The sequence below is a fragment of the Danio rerio genome, chromosome 23 (genome assembly GCF_049306965.1).
Source record: "Danio rerio strain Tuebingen ecotype United States chromosome 23, GRCz12tu, whole genome shotgun sequence".
Taxonomy (NCBI): Eukaryota; Metazoa; Chordata; class Actinopteri; order Cypriniformes; family Danionidae; genus Danio; species Danio rerio.
The window spans coordinates 46,181,602-46,204,521 of record NC_133198.1 but is presented as its reverse complement, the minus strand read 5'-3'; the positions used below and the strand labels follow the sequence as shown (position 1 = coordinate 46,204,521).

The 22,920-nt window shown below is 33.5% G+C and overlaps 1 protein-coding gene across 6 annotated transcripts in view; it reads left to right on the top strand.

The window, feature by feature from the left end:
* pfkfb2a (6-phosphofructo-2-kinase/fructose-2,6-biphosphatase 2a) overlaps positions 1–7,845 on the top strand; it is a 52,614-nt gene extending 44,769 nt beyond the window's left edge. For 5 of the 6 annotated variants that reach the window (XM_021469767.3, XM_068216712.2, XM_005170570.6 and 2 more), the window contains 2 exons: positions 3,327–3,518; positions 5,819–7,845. In XM_021469767.3, coding sequence (XP_021325442.2) covers positions 3,327–3,518; positions 5,819–5,872 — 246 coding nt within the window. In that variant the 3' untranslated portion in view covers positions 5,873–7,845. 6 annotated transcript variants of the gene reach the window in all.
* The last annotated feature ends 15,075 nt before the right edge of the window (positions 7,846–22,920 follow it).

The window sequence follows — 22,920 nt, the reverse complement described above, 5'->3', positions numbered from 1 at the left end:
TTTTCTTTGCAAATATGGATTTTTTTTTTGGTTTTTACCAACGTAAAAATTTCATGTCAGCGGCACCTTTAGAAATATGTTTTCTGAGAATAATTGTGACCTGTGCAATACCCATCTAATGGTCAAAATAAATTATTCTATTTTTTTATATATCACACTTCATAAAAACAGTCTGCACAAACACTTTGATTGCAAATAAAGCCTGCTTCTATCTTCTATTGAACATAAAATGAGATATTTTGAAGAATGTTGGAAACTGGTAGCCATTGACAACTAGTATTTTGTTCCAAGTCAATTTTACGGAAGCCCTTAAAGGGCCATGCATTATTTTTTCTTTCATGTTTTTTTGTGATCATTACTTAATTGTCTTGTAACCTTGACATCAAAAGTTGTTTTTTCGTGATCATGACTTCATTTTCTCATTATCTCGACATAACAAAAATTGTTTTTGATGGATGGATGGATGGATGGATGGATAGATAGCTAGCTAGATGGATGTATGTATAGATAGATAGACAGACAGACAGACAGACAGACAGACAGACCGACAGACTGATGGATATGGGTGGGATGATGGATAGATTGATGGATGGACAGATAGATGGACTGATGGATATATGGTTGGATTATTTGATGCATGGATGTATAGATGGACGGATAGATAGATGGACGGATGAATTGATAGAAAGAAAGAAAGAGAAAGAAAGAAAGAAAGACATTAAGTCCTGATAACGAAAAAACAAGAGAGGAAAAATATTTAAGTGGACTTCTGTACAGTTTCAACATTCTTTAAAATATCTTAATTTTGTGTTCAACAGCAGGTAGAAACTCCTAAAGGCTTGAGTCAATGATCTTATTTGATTTCAATTAAATGATTAAACAGTATCCCTTTAACAGTGTAAGTGGAAAAGCAAAGCATCCTTATCCTTACTATGACTCATCATTTAGTAACATGCTATTTTTCCTCTTCAAGGAACTTCATCATAATTTTAGAGCGTGCATCTTTTGGTTTTTGGGTTTGTTTGTTCAGCGTGACTGTGAATGTTGTTGGTTTAGTTGTGATATTTTTGTCGTCTCCAGTAAATGAGTGAGAGTGAGAGTGAGTGTGTGTGTGTGTGTGTGTGTGTGTGTGTGTGTGTGTGTGTGTGTGTGTGTGTGTGTGTGTCTGACTGTAGGTGTGAGGTTTGTGAGTCTGCGGTCAGACACTCAGGCTGTTGTTTTTCTGCTTTACTGTAGAAGAAGATGAGATCACGCTGTTATTTCTCCACATGATTATAGCTGCGGCTCTGAGGGAGTTTCCCTGACCAGACTGAGCCTTCATTTAACTCTGAGCATCAACATCTTCAACTTCCGCTCTGATTTATTTAAGGGCTCCCATTTTATATGGAGAAGCGAACTCAGAGATTTTGATGTAATAATGATGACATACTGTGACATTCGACAGTCCATCCTGATTATTTATGGATTTTAACATTTCATTTTGTTACAATCAAAAATCATTTTATTTGATACTATTATTATTCCGTTTTTTATTTTTTATGCTATTTATAAATTAGTTTTATATTTAATACAATTTTTAAGTTTCAAAGTATATCCAATGCTAGTTTTATTTTGATACTATTTTAACATTTGTTTTTATTTTGATAATATTTTAACATTTGTTTATATTTTGATTATATTTTAACATTTGTTTTTATTTTGATACTATTTTAACATTTGTTTATATTTTGATTATATTTTAACATTTGTTTTTATTTTGATATTTTACCATTTGTTTATATTTTAATTATATTTTAACATTTGTTTAGATTTTAATTCAATTTTAACATTTGTTTTTATTTAGATATTTTAAAATTTGTTTTTATTTTGATATTTTACCATTTGTTTATATTTTGATTATATTTTAACATTTGTTTTTATTTTGATATTTTACCATTTGTTTATATTTTGATTATATTTTAACATTTGTTTTTATTTTGATATTTTACCATTTGTTTATATTTTAATTATATTTTAACATTTGTTTAGATTTTAATTCAATTTTAACATTTGTTTTTATTTTGATATTTTAAAATTTGTTTTTATTTTGATAATATTTTAACATTTGTTTATATTTTGATTATATTTTAACATTTGTTTTTATTTTGATAATATTTTAACATTTGTTTTTATTTTGATAATATTTTAACATTTGTTTATATTTTGATTATATTGTTGATACTATTTTTACATTTGTCTTTATTTCTATAGTAATTTCAACATTTCTTTTTTATTTTAATACTATTTTTACATTTGTTATTATTTCGATAGTATTTTTACTTAGTTTTAGGTTATTTTTTATTTTGACATTGTAATGGCAATCCATAAAAACTGGATTGATTTGATTCATAAAAAAATATTATTAATTGATTAATGTTTTCGAAAATAATTGTAATAAAAATGGAGGTTTAATTGATTGATATCAATTGATCATACAATTGATTGATATCAACACCCTCATCTCTTATGCAGAGACTTCAACCAATTACAGCAGACTTCATTTACACAGCCTGTAGAAAATCATCATACCCTGTGAAAAATTATACCTTTTCCCACATTACACCCTGCTTTCAAAAGACCTTTGGGATAAAGTTCAGATTAGGAAAAGGCAAAGAAAACATTTCAGAGGCTGGAAAAGTGATTTGATTTCAGGCTGAATGACAAATAAAGTCATTATTTCAAATGGGTTTGATGAATTTCTATAGACTTTTTTCTATATTGCTGCATGGAGGGCACCATATCGACTAGCACCTTTTGGTAGGATGCTTAAAGCTTCCACAAGATGCCGTCTGACAATGTAAAATGCCTCCCAGCGGTTGATTATCATTCCCATTAGATCAGGAGGTGGCACTGATCAACATCAGTATTAGTTCAAAGACATTAAAAGCAATTAAAATAGATTAAAACTATTTCAAAGCTGATGCTTTATACTTATCAAGCTGCCGAAAGTTTGGAGAATCCTCCCTAAACATGCATGCAAAGCATACTGGGTAATTTTGCGTTCTATGAAAAAGGTCTATAGCAGGGGTCTCCAAACTCAGTCCTGGAGGGCGGGTGTCCTGCATATTTTAGTTCCAACCCCAATCAAACACACCTGAACCAGCTAATCAAGCTCATTCTTAGTATACTAGACTTCCCGGCAGGTGTGTTGGAGGAAGTTGGAGCTAAACCATGCTGGACACCGGCCCTCCAGGACCGAGTTTGGACACCTCTGGTCTATAGGTGCTGTACATAATAATCAGATGTCTGCTGGTCAGTAATACTTGTGTTGTGTGTCCGTCTTTCAGGGCAGGGGCAGACAGGTAGTGGCTCCGGCCTTGCTGAGAAGGAACAGTTTCACTCCTCTGTCCAGTCAGGATCAGGTGAAGCGGCCGAGGCTCTTCAGCGTGGGAAACCCGCCGCGGATAACAAGCGCACCTGCTTTATCAACAACACGATTCCCAGAGACACGGGAGAGCGAAGAGCTGAGCGAGAGCCAGGTCTGACCTGTGTGTGTGTGTGTGTGTGTGTGTGTGTGTGTGTGTACCTTGTATTTCTCAAGTTATGGGGACCAAATCTCCTCTCAAGTATGCAATGCAAAAGTGCACTTGTAGAACTTCAGATGCAGTGGCCTATGGGAGAAATGACTAGGAATGAGAAACAGTAGAAAACGGTCAAACTACTACAGTGTTTATAACTATACATAAAATGAAGAATACTATAATAATACAAATCAGTTTACAACATCAAGCAGCATAACGAGCTGTTTTAATGGCTAAATGACAGCAGAAGTCTCAATCTAAGAAGATTCCAGTGGCGGCGTCCGCTCAAATGAGACTAATAGAAATGTCAGCCATTAAACACCTTGAAGGGAATTTAAAAAGTTTGGTCCTCATAAAGAAAAAGGCTCATAAATCACACAGAAATAGGTATTTTGATCATGTAAAAATGCAGATTGTTTACTGTGAGTGTTGAGTTTTAGAATAGGGTTGAGGTACAGGTATTGAATATACAGTCTGTACATTACAGCTGTACGTGTGTCTGTGTGTGGAACATCAGCTGTCATACATGCACACATGATGTATGAATGAGAATGCATAGTCCTGCAGAAGGCATATTGATGACTGAAACTAAAGTTATTTGAAAGATTTGTATTTTCTTTTTTTAATGGAAGAAACTATATTTATATGCATGCATAATATGATAATGATCTAATAATTTATTTTCTGATTTACTTAATTACTTTTTATTTACTTGCTTGCTTATTAGCTTACTTTTAAATTATTATTTTTAAACTATTTAGATATTTAGTTGCTTGCTTATTCATTTATGCAGTTGTTTATTTTTCTTTTTTATTAACCCATTTACTTGCTTATCGGCTTAATTTTGGTTTGTTTATTGTTTGTGTTATTTTACTTAATTTTTTTACATTAGTTTGCTTTTTTTTATATAATATAGACAATATTAGTTTACTTTTATTTATAGTACTTATAGTATCACTTGTTTGTATTTATTTACTTTCTTAAAGTACTTTCTTTTTATTTCTATTTATTTATTTACTTGATACTTTTTAGGTATTTTCTTAATGAACTGCTTGCCTTTTTATTTCTATTTATTTATTTAATTATTTATTTATTTATTTATTTGATCCTTTTTATTTTTTTCTTAATCACTTGCCTTTTTATTTATTTATTTCATTATTTATTTTTTAGCTATTTTCTTAATTACTTGCTTTTGTATTTCTATTTATATGTTTATTTATTTAATTACTTGATGGTTTTTATGTACTTTCTTAATTAATTACTTGCATTTTTACTTTTTTTGTATTTATTTACTTGATCCTTTTTTGTAGGCATATTCTTAATGAATTACTTGCATTTTTATTAGTATTTATTTATTTTCTTTTAGGTATTTTCTTAAATAATTACTTGCCTGTTTATTTGTATTTATTTATTTATTGATTTACTTGAACTTTTTTTTAGGTATTTCCTTAATTGCTTTTATTTGTATTTATTGATAATTTTTTAGGTGTTTTCTTAATTAATTACTTGCCTTTTTATTTAAATTTATTTATTTATTGGTTTATTTTGATCCTGTTTTAGGTATTTCCTTAATTACTTGCCTTTTTATTTCTATTTATTTTTTTATTTAAATGGTCTTTTTTTTATGTATTTTCTTAACTGCTTGCCTTTTTATTTGTATTTATTTATTTACTTAATCCTTTTGAGGTATTTTCTTAATGAATTACTTGCATTTTGATTTGTATTTATTTACTTGAACTTTTTTTGGGTATTTTCTTAATTACTTTTTTTAATTTGTATTTATTTGTTTTTGTTTGTTTATTTACTTGATCCTTTTCTTAGGTATTTTCTTAATTAATCACTTGCCTTTTTATTTGTATTTCTTTATTTCTTTATTTAATTGATCCTTTTTAGGTGTTTTCTTAATTACTTGTCTTTTTATTTGTATTTATTAATTAATTAATTAATGTATTTTTTGTTTAGTAGTAGTATTAAGTAGAACTAAGTACTTTATTGTCATTCACTTCACATTCATTACTTTGAGCATTGGCTCTACATTTCCAATAGAAATAACCCTAAACAATAAATAGTATAATTAAAAAAAAAAAATTTAGTATAAATTAATTACTTTTCTTGTTTGTTCGTTGTTGTTAGTAAATAAATAAAAAAAATGTAATTGTCTTTTTTTTAATGGTCTAAGTTTCTTTGAGTGGAGTTTCTTTAAGTGTTGTTTATGCATCGACACCTAACAAATATCATTTATTTTCTCTCTCCAACAGGAGTTACTGAACTGCTTCAGCCCATCAGACTCAAAAGAGGTCATCCAAGAGTGACGACACAAACAAAAACACAACTTACACAAGTGACGCCCATCAGAAATTAAACTCGTTCCCTCCAGACATGACTCAACTCTCTCTCCGTCCGCCCTTCAATCTTCATCCGTCCACAAAATGCTGGAAAATACGGTAAAACCATGCCAGGCACATGTGAGTTATTCAATATACACTCCATTAATCTGCTGATTGACAGCCTGTGCAACCAATAAGGGCCAATTAAGTGGGTGTGGCTTGTTCCGGTTAATCTGATTGGCCCTCCAGAATCTTGAAAAGCACTGCTATCTATTAATGTGACTTTTTTGTTTTCATAATAGCCAAATTTGACTGGATATAAGTGTAAATATGTGTTTTATTCTATCAGTTATTCATCTGTAATGCTATTTTTATGTTTATAGACTTAATGTTGCGCTCTTGAATGTTTTATCGAATATAACGAATGTGAAATGAAGAAGTTATAACAGTTATGTTCTGCTGTTTTATGTTCAGACTGGAGTATCAGGGTAAAAAGCCCATAAGTTGATTGTTTAAGCTGTTGTAAATGAGTGTGACCTTTAATATTCTTCTTTAAAACAAAACGCACGCTCTGAAGCATTAATTATAGAGCTTTATTAATGTCTTTAATTGCGTTACGGATGATCTACACTTTAAAAATAATATCTGTTAATGAACAGTTTCCGTATCCTGTGATTCACAAATGGTATTAATGTTTATGAATTGCTTCATGGGATAAAATGTTGTCACGATACTGGAATTTGATACCAATTGGTACTGAAATTTTAAAAGCGTCCATTTCCCGCTAACACTTGAGCGCTGTTGAGCTCATTCTTAAACAGTGCTGATTTGCCATCGTGTTCACATGCTCAACAGAAAGGACTGTGATTGGCCGTGAAGGTCATCAGTTCACCAAACTCACTGCTATTTATTGAGTGTAACTACAGATACAGGGACACTGGAGCGTTTTAAAGCCATGAAGATCAGCTGATCTGTCTATGAGCTGACATTAGAGCGATCCGCTGATGAATCGACTGATATTTGCAGCTTTAAAACACTCCAGTGTCCGTATATCTGTGCTTACACTCAGTGAATGTGTCAATGTTAGCAGGAAATGGACGTGTTTAAAATTTTACTATCGATTGGTACTGACAAACACTCTAGTGGGATATTGATCTCTGCTCTGTTGACTTTTGATGTTGAAAATTTAACTCTACAGTGACTTTTATTGACATTTTAGTAGTTTCAAATAATAATGCAATGTATAAGGTATAATATAGAGCGAAATAAGTCTGTTAAATAACAGAAAATGCACTGGCAGTTTATTGCAAGGTGTTTGTAGCGTAATATACAACACCAACCCAGACAATATAGCACTTAAAACTATTAAAAGTGTTCATAAAGTCACTTTTTAAGGATGAAAGATGATGTGAAGAAAATAAAAGTCTCATAATGCAATTCAAAAGCAGAAATAAACATGGAAAAATACAAACGTGAATCACAAAATATGGAAAACTGCATATTTACGGATCTTTTAAGTGTTTAAGTACACTTAAAACTACTGAGAACATCACAACTACTTTACTGTATTACTTTTCACATTTTAGCGTCTGTTAATAGTTATGAAAAGCTATTTATAAGGACTTTTATTTTGCATCAGATCTAGTAGGATGTTTTTAAATGGTGTTGTAAATGGTTTCATGAATATAAATGTATGTTCTTGTTGTCTGAATTTAGCATTACAAGTTTTTTGGATGCACAGAGTATGTTGTTTAAGTGTTTATGCTCTTAAAGGGACTCGGAATTAATTGTTTTGCTGTTCATTTGGATATTGCTATTACTTGCCGTTTCTCCAAAAGAATTTTAAAGGTGGTTATTAGCCGGAACTGTGGCGCTTGCTGATTCATATAATGCATTTTAATGGCTAACAGGCCCCTTGAGAGTCTATTAAATAAATGATGAATTCTTATAAAGTGAAATGATCGGTCGGTGCATTAAACTGAATATTATTTATAATATTACCAAATATTTCTCTTCAAAAGACCTCAGATTTATCATCAGGAGACAAAACTTTGTATTGTTTTTGTCTTTAGAGTTAATAATTATAGAATAATTATTAGCTCAGCATTGAAATTTTTATTTGTGAGATACTAGTATTCTGCTTAAAATGACATTTTAAAGACATAATAATAATATTAATAATAATAACAATATTTACTTTTTTTGTATTTATTATTTTATTTTTTAATCCAGCCAAACTAAAAGAAATAAGAATTTCTCCAGAACACACATACTGTTTTTATTTGCTCTATTAAACTTAACTTTATACGTAATATTTGGAAAATAAATAAGAATTTTTTGTTTTGCCTTTACAGTTAAAGAAAATTATTAATAATTATTATTTTTCAAATATATCCCAAGGGCTGTTTAGCCCATTTTTAAACATTAATAGTTTAATTGTTAACCAATTTTTTTTTAATTTTAAATTAAAGACATTTCTAATTCCTAATCAATTATATAAGCTTTTTGAGCATCCAAAAATAAATAAATGACGAATTCTTATAAAGTGAAGCAACTGGCCTGTGCATTAAACTGAATATTAATTATAATATTACCAAATATTTCTGTTCAAAAGACCTCAGATTTATCATCAGGAGCCACAATTACTATTATTATTTTTTTGTCTTTACTGTGAAAGAAAATGATTATTAGTTCTCCTGTTAAATGTTTATTTTATATATATATATATATATATATATATATATATATATATATATATATATATATATATATATATATATATATATATATATATATATATATATATAAACAACATGCATAACAGTAAATAAATAAAGTAAATAACAGCTATAGATAAAAGATAGATAGAAAGAAACCGATCAGTGGTAAGGAGTGACAATTTTTTTCTTTTGTCTTTGTCATGATGACAGTACATCATATTTTACAAGTTATTTTGTAAGATACTAAAATTCTGTTTAAAATGACATTTGAAGAAACAATAATAATAATAATAATAATAATAATAATTGTTACTATTATTATTATTATTGGCTAATAATATTGACCATAGTAGATTTTACGTTTGTGTTTTTGTATTTATTTCTTTTTTTATTTTAAGCCAAAGTAGAAGACGTAAGACTTTCTCCAGAACAAATATATATATATATATATATATATATATATATATATATATATATATATATATATATATATATATATATATATATATTTGCACTATTTAACTTAACTTTATAAAAAATATTTGAAAAATAATTCATATTTCACAGGAGGGCTAATCATTTTGTCTTCAAATATATACTACTGGTCAAAATGTTTTTTTTTTTTTTTAAGAGAATTATTCTGTTCATCAAGGCTGCATTTATTAAATAGAAAAAAAATTATTAAAAAATAAATATAAATTTAAAGTGAAATATTTATAAAAATATTTAATTACTACTTATTGTATGTATTTTAAATTGACTCGAATTATATTACTCCAATAATATAATAATAATAATAATAACAACAACAACCGCAACAATAATAATCAATATTAGAGTGATTTCTGAAGGATCATTTGTCTCTGAAGACTGGAGTAATAACGCTGAAAATTCATCTTTAAAATCAATGGAATAAATGATCAAATTAAATTATAAGCTACTTTTAAAGTTATTTTATAGTTCAATAACATTTCACAATTTTAAAAATTGTACTGTATTTCAGATTAAATAAATGCAGCTTCGGTAGAGCAGGTTTAAAAGCTTATTTCAAAACATTTAACAATCCTACTGACCCCAAACATTTGACCAGCAGTGTACTTTGTAATTGTTTTTTTTTTTTTAACTCAAGTTCCAGTTGCTGTTGATTTGGATTTGTATGAATCACCAAAGACTGTTTTAGCTAAAAAAAAAAAAAAAAAAAAAGCTTTTTTTTAAATGTTTTATTGAGGAAAAATCTATTAAATCTTGTATGTCCCGAGCAAATTCTTATTTCTATGCGAACTGTCAGAGTTTGTTGTGCTCAATCAAAAGTCTGCACTGTTGCTTCTTTCAGCATCTCATCATTTCACTGCAAATATAAATGTGTTAATATGATTTAATGTGATCAGATCTGTAAGTGCCTTTTGCTTCGCGACCAAAGTTTGACCAAATACAATGAATTCCCTGTCAGTTCAGATCAGAATGACTGAATAAAGAGCTTAATTTTTACCTGAATGTATTAGAAAATAAGCACTGCGTTCTGGTCTCAGTGAGAAATCAATAACATCACAACATTAGCATCAGTGGTGTTTCATGCTAATCTGTTCAAAACACATTTGTGATTTTAATAAATCAGTCTGTGATGCAAAAACAGATGTTTTCTGTCTTTTCTGTGTATATTAGCTGTCAAAATATCTATTATTGCGTCAATATTTTTTAACCTTTAATTATTTTTTAGTCACATTTCATTTTAAGGTTAAATATTTGCTTTATTAAATTTAATAATTTTTGCCTCTTCTAAAGCATAAAAATAATGTGTTAATATGAAGATATTTAAGAAACATATTCAATAAACATTCTTGTTTATCTGAAAAACAATGCTGAAGTCAGATATTCTGCTTTGAAAATGTGCGTTACGTGGTATTTTGGTCTTTTAACCCGCCCAATGGCAGTTTAGCCAATTATATTTCAGCACCCTGTGTTGCCTTGGTGGAAAACAGCATATTTCATTCATTTATTCAGTCAGAAAGGCTCTCAAAGTGTGTCCGTGACTGAAATGCGACCTCCAGTGGACCAGTAGCAGACTCCGAAATGAGATGCAGATTCAGAGTTCCACATGAGGTGGTTATTAATTAGCAAAAACAGGGTGTCCACGGGGTCTTAAATGTATTAAAGGTTGAAAAATTAATTTAGAGAAATTTAAGACCCTTTAAAAGTATTAAATTCTTTAATGCTGAGTTGTAAGGTATTAAATATTGTATTATTTATGATTATATAATGTGTAGTGGTATGCCAGCATTTAATCTGCAACTAGTGGTATGTTACGTAGTTTATGAAATCGATAAAGTACTTCTAGATTTGACATCACACTGCTTTGTTTACTGCATTAACAATGTTATTTTCTGCATTTTTAAGGGCAACATCTGCTGGATTTGCGTCTTTTTATAGTATGTGAATAATGTTTTAGTTTAGGATTAGTTTCTTACAATCAGTATTTAGTAAATATACTGTAGATTCAGTTCAATTAAATTCAGCTTTGTTTGTATAGCGCTTTTACAATGTTGATTGTGTCAAAGCAGCTTCACATAAATGGTCATAGTAACTGGATCAGGGTAGTTTCGGTTGGTTCAGTTTTCAGTGTTTAAGTTCAGTTCAGTTTAGCTCAGTTCAGTGTGGTTTGAAGTCATTATTGAGAGTCCAAACACTGAAGAGCAAATTCATCGATGAGTAGCTTTTCAGATCCTGAACAATGCAAGCCAGTGGCGACAGCGGAGAGGGAAAAAAACTTCACCAATAGGAGAGTGAAGAAAAAAAACCTTGAGAGAACCAGACTCAGTTCGGCACGACCATTTTAATTTCTCCGCTGGCCAAAAGTCTTGTGCAGAGCTGCAGTCTCAGCAGTGGAGGCTGAAAGCTGGCCTCAGCGAATTTGTCAGCGAAGTTAAAATGTCGCCAATGTTAACGGTTGAAACCAAAAAGAATGATGAGTTTTAAAATGCATGAATAGAGTCTTTAAAAAGGTCTTAAAATGTATTCACTCTGATTCCTGAATATACCCTGAATAATATAAATATTACGATTGTAAACAGGTTGCATTGTAACCCGTGTCCTAACAAGACGCTGCGTGACGAGATATGCAGTGAGGAGCAGTTTGGCTGTTACATCAGACGAAACACGACAGAAATTTTACTACAGCCATTCAGTAGCACAGAATAGTGCACCCACTGCACTCCAGCAAAATGGTAAACTTTATAATCTCATTCCTTCATTTTCTTGTCGGCTTAGTCCCTTTATTAATCTGGGGTCGCCACAGTGGAATGAACCGCCAACTTATCCAGCAAGTTTTTTTACGTAGCGGATGCCCTTCCAGCCACAACCAATCTCTGGGAAACATCCACACATACACTACGGACAATTTAGCCTACCTGTGGGTACCTGTAGACTGTGGGGGAAACCGAAGCACCCGGAGGAAACCCACGCGAACGCAAGAACATGCAAACTCCACACAGAAATGCCAACTGAGCCTTGGGTTGAACCAGTGACCCAGCAACCTTCTTGCTGTGAGGCGACAGCACTACCTACTGCGCCACTGCCTCGCCCAGCTTTATAATTCATTTAATACAAATGAAACTTCATTAACATTATTAAATGTAGATGCTGAATCACTGATATGTGTTGGTTTTGAGTCACAGTTCTAAAGTTCAATATCAAATGTATTATTTTAGTTTTAAGATCTGCTGCTGCTTTCAGTATATGGCAGTCAATGTCCTGTGAAATGGCATTCAAACTCACATTGTTAGCATTTAACACTGAATAAAGCACATGAGCTCTACCTGAGCTGATACTTTATCCTGTTGTTCACCTGTGAGAAATAGAAGCCGGTTCTAATATATAAATTTCAGGTGTTGATTAGGACAAAAACTCCTTTTAATATGGGAAATATTCCTTCTATCGCGTACCGTTACATTTATTCAGAACACGGCTTAAATCAGCCTTCAATCAGCCTTAAGCTTGATAGTCGCTTCTGTTGATTTCGTTGATATCTGTGCTTGCGTGTGTTTTGAACCATGCGTGCAATACCTTCCTTAAAGGTGCAGCAGGTCAGGGGTTTCCAAACTTTTCAGGCCGCGACCCCCAAAATGACAATGCCAGTGACTCGTGACCCCCAATATCCTCTGAGGTGGTTATAAATACAGATACCTTGCATGCAATGGCACACACACACACACCAATGGACCCAAGTCTATTCTTCTTTTAACTTTTATTTTATGTATGAGAGCTGTAAATGCGCCACAAAGTTTAACCAGGTGTTATGAAATCTGCTGCATCTGACGCTATTGCTGTGTCTTTAATACAATGCAATTACCCCAGGGGTCGCAATCCAATAGAAGTAGTAACTATAAGCTACTATAGTAACTATATATGGTATAAACGACTATTTTTTTCTCTTCAGAAGGTTATGGATAAAATATGGTAATTCTTATGGTTTAATAAAAATAAATAGATTTTTGGAAACCACCAGACGACCCCCCTTCATTGTCCCGCGACCCCTCGGGGGGTCCCGACCCCCACTTTGAGAACCATTGCAGTAGGTGATTGTCTTCAAAAGCAAATTTTGTTGTGCTGGTTGAAAGTCTCTTCACAGTCTAATAGTAATGATTAAAGTGAATGATCTAAATGTGTTTATATGTATTTTTATATTTTGGGTAAGGCATAAAACTAAAAAATGTTCATCCAATAAAATAGAGTCCGACCGACATCTCTTATAATTACGATAAGTAGCCCAAACTGTCTGTCAGCAAATGCAGATTTGAACAACTGCGCAGCCGTTTGTACGCAGCTCCGCCGACTGACGTGCGTTCACGAGAGAGAGCACGTGCGCGATCAGGAAAAACATGCTAAATCAAAACTTTTTAAAAACCTTAATATTGGAGTTACCTGTGCACGCTGGGAGAAAGAATGACACAATGTCTGAAGATTTCTCTTAGAACATGCAGCTCAACTCCTTGTTCAAGCTCTTGTTCTCTCCAAACTGGATTACTGCAACTCTCTACTAGCTGGGCTTCCAGCTAACTCTATCAAGCCTCTTCAACTGCTCCAGAACGCAGCAGCATGAGTGGTCTTTAATGAACCTAAAAGAGCACATGTCACTCCGCTGCTAGTCCGTTTGCACTGGCTGCCAGTTGCTGCTCGCATCAAATTCAAAGCTCTGATGTTTGCCTACAAAGTGACTTCTGGCCTAGCACCTTCTTATCTGCACTCACTTCTGCAGATTTATGTGCCCTCCAGAAACTTGCGTTCTGTGAATGAACGTCGCCTCGTGGTTCCATCCCAAAGAGGGAAGAAATCACTTTCGCTCACGCTCACTGCCCAGTTGGTGGAATGAACTCCCTAACTGCATCAGAACAGCAGAGTCACTCGCTACTTTCAAGAAACGACTAAAAACTCAACTATTCAGTCTCCACTTCACTTCCTAATCTGCAATTGCCTCTCTGAATATCACACTAACTGTACCAAAAATAAATAAATAAATACTAATACTACTAATACTTCCCTTCTTAGACTTTACAGACCTGAAACTTGCCTATAGCACTTATTCATTGTTGCTCTTAGTTGTGAAAATTGCTTCCTTGTCCTCATTTGTAAGTCGCTTTGGATAAAAGCGTCTGCTAAATGACTAAATGTAAATGTAAATGTCTTAGACAGGTAATGTTCTGCTGTAAAACTGTTTTAGCTTCACGCAAAGCTGATGTAACGTTAGATGTTGTTGTTACAAATGGGTTATATCCTCACAGAAGTGTTGTACAGCTACTAAAATCTTCCGATGAAAGATTGATAAGACTATTTTCAGTTTCATAAGAGACTTTTTACAGCATCAATAATGAAGATTTTAATTAGTTTAACAACAAAACACAAGTAAATACCGCTATTCCGCCTAGTCTCTCCCTATTGTTTAGCATGCAACTCTAATATTCACTCTGAAATCGCATGTCAGTTTGGCTTGCACGCCGCCGGACAAGCACTAGTCGCTTTAACACATGTGAGAGGGTTCTTCTGCTGTGCTCGTGTTTAAGGAGGTGTGGCTCTAGACGGCAGGGGAGGGACTGTGATTCAGAGATTTATGCTAAGCTGTTAGCATTGTGGAAGATCACCTACTGCACCTAGTGGTTGGGCACAACCCAAATAAAATAATGTTAATCAAAAGGATAAGGGTTGGCTCTCTATATGATTTGATTTGATATTGATTTGAAATTGGCTCTTGTGTGACTCTGGTGAATCAAATATAATTGATTGAAAGCATTGAGAGAGACATGTTTGAGTATGTTTACAGTACTGTCAAATATAAGACTGCTCAAAAAAAATCTAGAAAGGGTTTTGCTATTTTGGTGAAAACAAATGTTGACATCGCTCACATGCAAACAAGATATTTTTTCCTTTTTAAATATATTAGCGATCAAAATGTGCAATTTTACAGTAAGCATGCAGGTATTATTTACCCTTTTTTAATTCATAATGCTTCTAGTTCACTCTTTGGTGGAAATGTGCTCAAATAAATCTAAATGTCAAGTGAAAAACATGTGGTGATATAAACTTCTTTTATTATGCTGAAGGCTGAAGCTGTGGGATGTTTTATGGAAACATCGAGGCATCGCCTTGAATCTGGACACAACATTGGCCGGGTTTATTCACACTGCTCTGGAAAATCCAAAATAATCCTTTTTGTGTGCATAATATTTTGTAGCTTGACCTTAAATAACACAGACTAAAATAGGAAAGACATTAATATAAAAAAACCTGATGATTAATGGATGGAAAGATAAACATTGGCATTTGGTCTGATTAGCGGATGTTGAGTTCTGGAGGAAATCACTCTTGTTATTATTCTGTCATTTCCTGTTATTTTGATCCAATCACATTCAAGGCTAAACCAGCATCAATGTTAAAATATTCTCATTTTTGCCTCCACAGTAAATATTCGGCAGATTGATCAGGGAAGGGCGACAGAAACTGTGACGGCATTAATAAAACACTCCACCCTGACAGATGGAGAAACCTGTGTGTCTTTCTGAAGGTGGGGTTTTCTCTCAGTGTTTTGTCTGTGAATGTGTTCATGCTTTGTTTTACCAGCATTGTCATGGATCTTACTGGATCTCCTTACTGTTACTGAGATTGTTATAATAACAATAATACTGATCAAGCCGCATCTGATGTTTGTGCTTCTGATTTATCAAGAATGTCGCTAATCTGCATTTGTGAAGCCAAAATATCTCAAGGGCTGTGAATGTTTAGGCTGGAGCTTTCTTTTATTTTGGCATAATGGAGGCACTGTTGGAGTTTTTATTAGTTGTTTGAGATGGTTTATGTTTTTTATTGTATTTAAATAATTAAAAATAATATATAAAAAATCATTAAAAGTAATATATTTATTTTTTATATATTATCAATTAATTATCATTCATTTATTCATTTTCTTCCGACTTAGTTACTTATATATCAGGGGTCACCACAGCGGAATGAACCGCCAACTATTCCAGCATGTTTTACACAGTGGATGCCCTTCCAGCCACAAACCAGTACTAGGAAACACCCATATACACTCAAATTCACACACATACACACACTAATACACTACAGCCAATATAGTTTACACTATTCCCCTATAGCGCATGTGTTTGGACTTGTGGGGTAAACCGGAGCACCCAGAGGAAACCCACGCCAACACAGGGAGAACATGCAAACTCCACACAGAAATGCCAACTGACCCAGCCGAGGCTCGAACCAGGGACCTTCTTGCTGTGAGGCAATCGTGCTACCCAATGTCACCGTGACGCCCTTAAAATAATATATTTAATAACAACATATCAATTAATTATCATAAATTTATTCATTTTCCTTCAGCTTAGTCTCTTATTTATTAGGGGTCACCACAGCGGAATGAACCACCAACTATTCCAATATATGTTTTACACAGTGGACGCCCTTTCAGCCGCAACCCAGTACTGGGAAACACACATACACACACACACACACACACATGAGGAAACCCATGCCAACACGGGGAGAACATGCAAACTCCACACAGAAATGCTAACTGACCCAGCCGGGACTCGAACCAGCGGTCTTCTTGCTGTGAGGCGACAGTGCTAACCGTTGAGCCACCGTGCCGCCCATATATTTCAATTCATTTTCTTTATTTCTTAGTTTTTTTTATGATGTTATTTTTTTGGTAACTATGAAGTGTGTAGTTTGTATCTCTAGTTGGAATTGGCTTATATTTTATATTAATTATTTTTGTGTTTATTTACTTCAGTTGTTTTTGTTTCTTTGTTTGGTTTGATGAAATGTGGATATTCCAGGTTTACATTTATTTAAGTTTTTGTTTAGTACATCAAGTTAAATGAAATGACACATGACAACTGTGTATTTACTTGGCAACTATAGCTGGACTAAAATAAGTTTATTATTATTATTATTATTATTATATGTTTATTATATGTTCTATTTCAGATTTTTTTGCCACTCTTTGGTATTTATTAATGACCAATATTTATTTATTAAATAAAACCAGACCAAAACTATTATTTCAGCTGTGAATTATTTGAATTACTTTTATTTTAGCTGTGAAATGTTTAAGAACTTGGATCGAGTCCATTTTTTTTTTTCTCTTCCTCTCTCTTATTCGTTCATTTTCTTTTCAACTAAGTCCCTTTATTAGTCTGGGGTCGCCGCAGCGAAATGAACCGCCAACTTATCCAGCACATGTTTTATGCAGCGGATGCCCTTTCAGCTGCAGCCCATCTCTGAGGTAACATCCATACACAGTCATTCACACCCATACACTACGGACAATTTACACTACCCAATTCACCTATACTGCATGTCTTTGGACTGTGGGGGAAACCCATGCGAAAGTGGGGGGAAGGAGCAAACGCCACACAGAAACGCCAACTAACGCAGCCAAGGCTCGAACCAACGACCTTCTTGCTGTGAGGCGACAGCACTACCTACCGTGTCACCAAATCGCCATTAATTACAATATTACATTCTAAATATTATAAAACTATTATTTTAATTTAATAATCTTTATATAATTTTATGTCTATATAGAATGGATATATTTGAGGTTTTGTTTACTACATTATGATACACAGAATTAATTTTAAAAGTATTCACTTGCCAACTAGCTGAAATAAAACATGTTTTAGTTTAACGTTTTAATTTAGTTATTTTATCCGCTTGTTAAGTGTGACGTCATGCGAAGCGGCTTCCGGGTCCTAGCGCTCTATTCAACTGAATGGGGAGACTCATGAAATGGTAATAATAAACGTTTACAAAGCGATTTAAGGCTTTCGAAAATCACGATGGCAGTATATATGTCCATGCCTAATATCGATGGCCAGAAAGTGATAATTTTTTTTATAAATTTTTACATTTTTGGTATTTGTTATGCAGCAAGCCCAGAGATTGTTGTGTACACTATGATTTTATGTAAAATTTACTTTAATGTGTGATAGGAATAAAACGCGATCATAAACGAATGATTTCTCCACTCAAATGAATGGCAGCTTGGACCCGGAAACAGTATTACATACGTCACCAACACATCACCACTTAACAAGCGGATTTTGTCCACTTTTTTTTCTTTATATTTGTTTGTTTACATTTTTTGGGGGGGTTTAAATGTGAAAATGCACAGATGTATTGGTAGTTTGAATTAGTTTATATTATTTTTTTTTATTATTGCATTTAACTTAGTCAAGTGTGTCTATTATAGTATTTTGTTTGTTTTAGCTGTGATTTAGTACATCAAGGTAAATCAAATAAGCGTGACAAATCTACTTGCCAACTAGCTGAAATAAACCATGACTTAGATGTTTTATTTTAGTTCATTTTCTTTTCTTTTTTTTTTTTTTTTTTTACTTTTTTATGATTTCGTTTTTGGTTAACTAGGCCATTTCACAATACACTAACAGTCAGATAAGAGAAAAAAAATTTGAATTAAATATAAAAAAATAAATAATTTACTGAGAAATGTGTAGACTCCACAACTCGATATATGCCTAATTAATCACACCTATAATTAGTAACAAGTCAGCATTACTGATATAAAAATCTGACATAAAAAATACTGATATAATACTGATATAAAAAATAATAATTGGGTTCCAGATTTAAAAAAATATGTTTAGTTTGCTTGCCATCCCATATCGCATTTCTTCCATGGGCTACACATAACTTGTGTAAGCTCTTGAACCAGGTTTCAAAGACAGGCACATCATTTGACTTGTAATTTTGTAAAATTATTTTAACTATGCTTTTAGATGTATTTTAAATTACTTTATTTTATCTTTCATTCATTCATTCATTTTCTTTTCCGCTTAGTCCCTTTATTAATCACAGCGGAATGAATCGCCAACTTATCCAGCTCATGTTTCACGCAGCGGATGCTCTTCCAGCTGCAACTCATCACTGGAAAACATCCATACATACTTATTCACACTCATACACTATACGGACAATTTAGCCTACCCAATTTCACCTGTACTGCATGTGTTTGGACTGTGGGGGAAACCGGAGCACGGAGGAAACCCACACGAAAACAGGGAGAACATGCAAACTCCACATAGAAATGCCAACCGACGCAGCCAAGGCTCAAATCAACGACCTTCTTGCTGTAAGGCGACAGCACTACCCTGCACCACTGCATCGCCTTATCTTATACGTTTTTATTTAATTCAGCTGCATGTTTGTTACTTTGCTTTGTTGAAATATGTCTCAAGTATTTATAATTGTATTTGAGTTTTACTCAAGAACATCGTCAAACTAAATGAACGTTAAACATATTTACTTGACATATAGCTGAAATAAATAATAATAATAATAAGTGCAGTTTATTCAAGATATTTTTCCCCATTTTATTTATTTTCTTTTTTTGGGGGGGAGTAAATTAACTGAAACTATTTTTTTGCATCATCAAATCTTATAAATGTAATTTTACTTAATTTTTTTAGCTATAAACTGTTTGAAGTTGGATCGAGTCCATCATTTTTTTCTCTCTCTCTCTCTCTAAATTATTATTTTACCATCTTATCCTCAAAGATACAGCCTGTGATTTATGTTGACGTGATAATTCTCCACATGAAAAAAAGTCCTGCTGACATTATTAAAGCATGTTTGAGCTTGTTTTAATGACATGTTTGAAAACATGTTCAACATCTCAACTTCTGCTACCAAAGATAGACTAGTTTCACTAAGATTTAAACCAAAGCAAATACATCATAAAATGTTTATTTTCCTCATTTAAAATATTAAATATATTTACAGATTGATTTTTTTTTTACTCCGTGGTGAGTTGTTATGGAAAATATAAACAGATGTTTTAATATAATTTTTACATACACTCACCGGCCACTTTATTAGGTACACCTTTCCAACTGCTCATTAATGAAAATAATCAGCCAATCACATGGCAGCAACTCAATGCATTTAGGCATGTCGACATGGTCAAGACGATCTGCTGCAGTTTAATCCGAGCATCAGAATGGGGGAAGAAACAGGATTTAAGTGACATGGAACATGGTTGGTGCCAGATGGGCTGGTCTGAGTATTTCAGAAACTTCAGATCTACTGGGATTTTCATGCACAACCATCTCTAGGGTTTACAGAGAATGAAAAAGAGAGAATATCCAGTGAGCGGCAGTTCTGTGGGTGCAAATGGCCAGACTGGTTCCAGCTAATTGAAAGGCAACAGTAATTCAAATAAGCACTCGTTACAACTGAGGTCTGCAGAAGAGCATCTCTGAACACGTCCAAACTTGAGGCGGATGGGCTACAGCAGAAAAAGACCACACCGGGTGCCGCTCCTGTCAGCTAAGAACAGGAAACTGAGGCTACAATTCACACAGGCTCACCAAAACTGGACAATAGAAGATTGGAGAAACGTTGCCTGGTCTGATGAGTCTCCATTTCTGCTGACACATTCAGATGGTCGGGTCAGAATTTGGCGTCAACAACATAAAAGCATGGATCCACCCTGCCTTGTATGAAAGGTTCAGGCTGGTGGTGGTGGTGTAATGGTGTGGGGAATATTTCTTGGCACACTTTGGGCCCATTAGTACCAATTGAGCATCGTGTCAACACCACAGCCTACCTGAGTATTGTTGCTGACCATGTCCATCTCTTTATGACCACAGTGTACTCATCATCTGATGGCTACCTTCAGCAGGATAACGCACCATGTCATAAAGCGCGAATCATCTCAGACTGGTTTCTTGAACATGACAGATGAGTTCAGTGTACTCAAATGGCCTCCACAGTCACCAGATCTCAATCCAATAGAGCACCTTTGGGGTGTGGTGGAACGGTAGATTCACATCATGGATGTGCAGCCGACAAATCTGCAGCAACTGTGTGATGCTATCATGTCAATATGGAGAAAAATCTCTACGGAATATTTCCAGTATCTTGTTGAATCTTAAGGATTAAGGCAGTTCTGAAGGCAAAAGGGGGTTTAACCCGGTACTAATAAGGTGTACCTAATAAACTGGCCGGTGAGTGTATACTTTTCACTGTGAATTTTTGTTTTAAGAGTTAATGTCACATGCATAATGCTAGAATTGCTCATGCATATGTTGGTTGACGTGTAATTATTATTATTATTATTATTATTGTTATTATTATTATTATTATTATTATTATTATTATAGAAGCACAAATTAAGATAAAAGTGTAGAGAAATCATGAATTAGACTTCAAACCACACGGCTTGAAGCCTGACGTGTATGATGTGTAATAGATTATAAAGTCGTTCAGTGTGTACTGTTAGGCGTTATGATAGATCTGAGTAGTCCTTGGGCATTATGATTTAGATAAACGTACATGCAGTATAGTGCACTGTGATAATGAGTTAAAAACATTCATCTGCCAATCATTTTTACAGCACAAGAGTGATTTTGACAAACATAGAAAGTGCTTTAAATGCTATTAAATGTGTGCTTTAGTCTTTCAAATAACTTATCCATTAATAAAATGTTTGAATATGAGTAATAATGTCCCATAATCATTTAGTGTAACATTGATTGATTTGTTCATTTTCGTCCATTTTAGTCTCAGAGGTTGCCACAGCGGAATGAACTGCCAACTATTCCAGCATATGTTTTATACAGCGTATGCCCTACCAGCTGCAATCCCGTATTGGGAAACACCCATTCACATCCACACACATACACTAAGGCCAATTTAGTTAATCCAATTCACCATGTGTTTGGACTGTGGGGGAAACCGGAGCACCAGGAGGAAACCCACGCCAACACGGGGAGAACATGCAAACTCCACACAGAAATGCCAACTGCTTGAAGGATAGCAGAAAAAGTAGCAGAATTTTGGGCAATATTTTTGGACATCTTAACTATTATAACAAAGTGATTTCTACTAATAGGGTTACTAGTAATTATTAATATATTATTTATTATCACTACCTGATTAACCCTGGTCTGGGTTAATGAATTGGAAAATAATGTGCACATTAATCCATAAAGTGCAAAAATATCAGTGTCACATATACCTATAATATTTCATGTTTGTTTACACTTTCAGTGATTTCCTTGTCGGCATCGGTCGTGATGATAACAACCAAGTTCATTATAAGTTTTTTTTAAAGGGCACCTACTTTTCAAGCTGTTTGGACAGACGTGTGTAGGTGTAGTGTATAGACAGTCATATTGGGGTGATATAAACACATAATTTAAACAACATAAAATTTAACACAAAATTTAACAACATAAAAACGGTGGACCAATTGGAGCGGTTTTGGATATAGGTGAATTGAATAAGCTAAATTGGCAGTATAGTGTATGAATGAGTGTGAATGCTAGTGTGTATGGGTATTTCCCAGTGTTGGGTTGCTGCTGGAAGGGCATCCGCTGTGTAAAACATGTGCTGGATAAGTTGGCGGTTCTTTCTGCTGTGGCGACCCCTGATTAAGAAAGGTGAATTTTGCATTTGTAAAACAATTAAAGGTAAACGAACAAATAAATAAAAATGTTGAAGCCTTGCCAACTGAATGTAACCCTGTTAACAAATAATCTTTCAAGAGTTCACACTTAGATACTGTTTGACAACTTGTCAGCAAGTTAGCAGGTTTGGCATGCTGTCCCGGGAGAGAACCCTGAGCTCGGAGATAGTTGAGCCCTGGGCTCCCGCCAGGTCCATAAAGCATGTGAAGGGAGTACGAGGTCAGGTGTTCTCGAGAGCTCCCCTCGGCAAAAGAGGAAAGGAGGAGAAGGGGTGGATGGGGGGTTTCTTCGGAAAACGAAGATAAGGGAGTAGATCTTA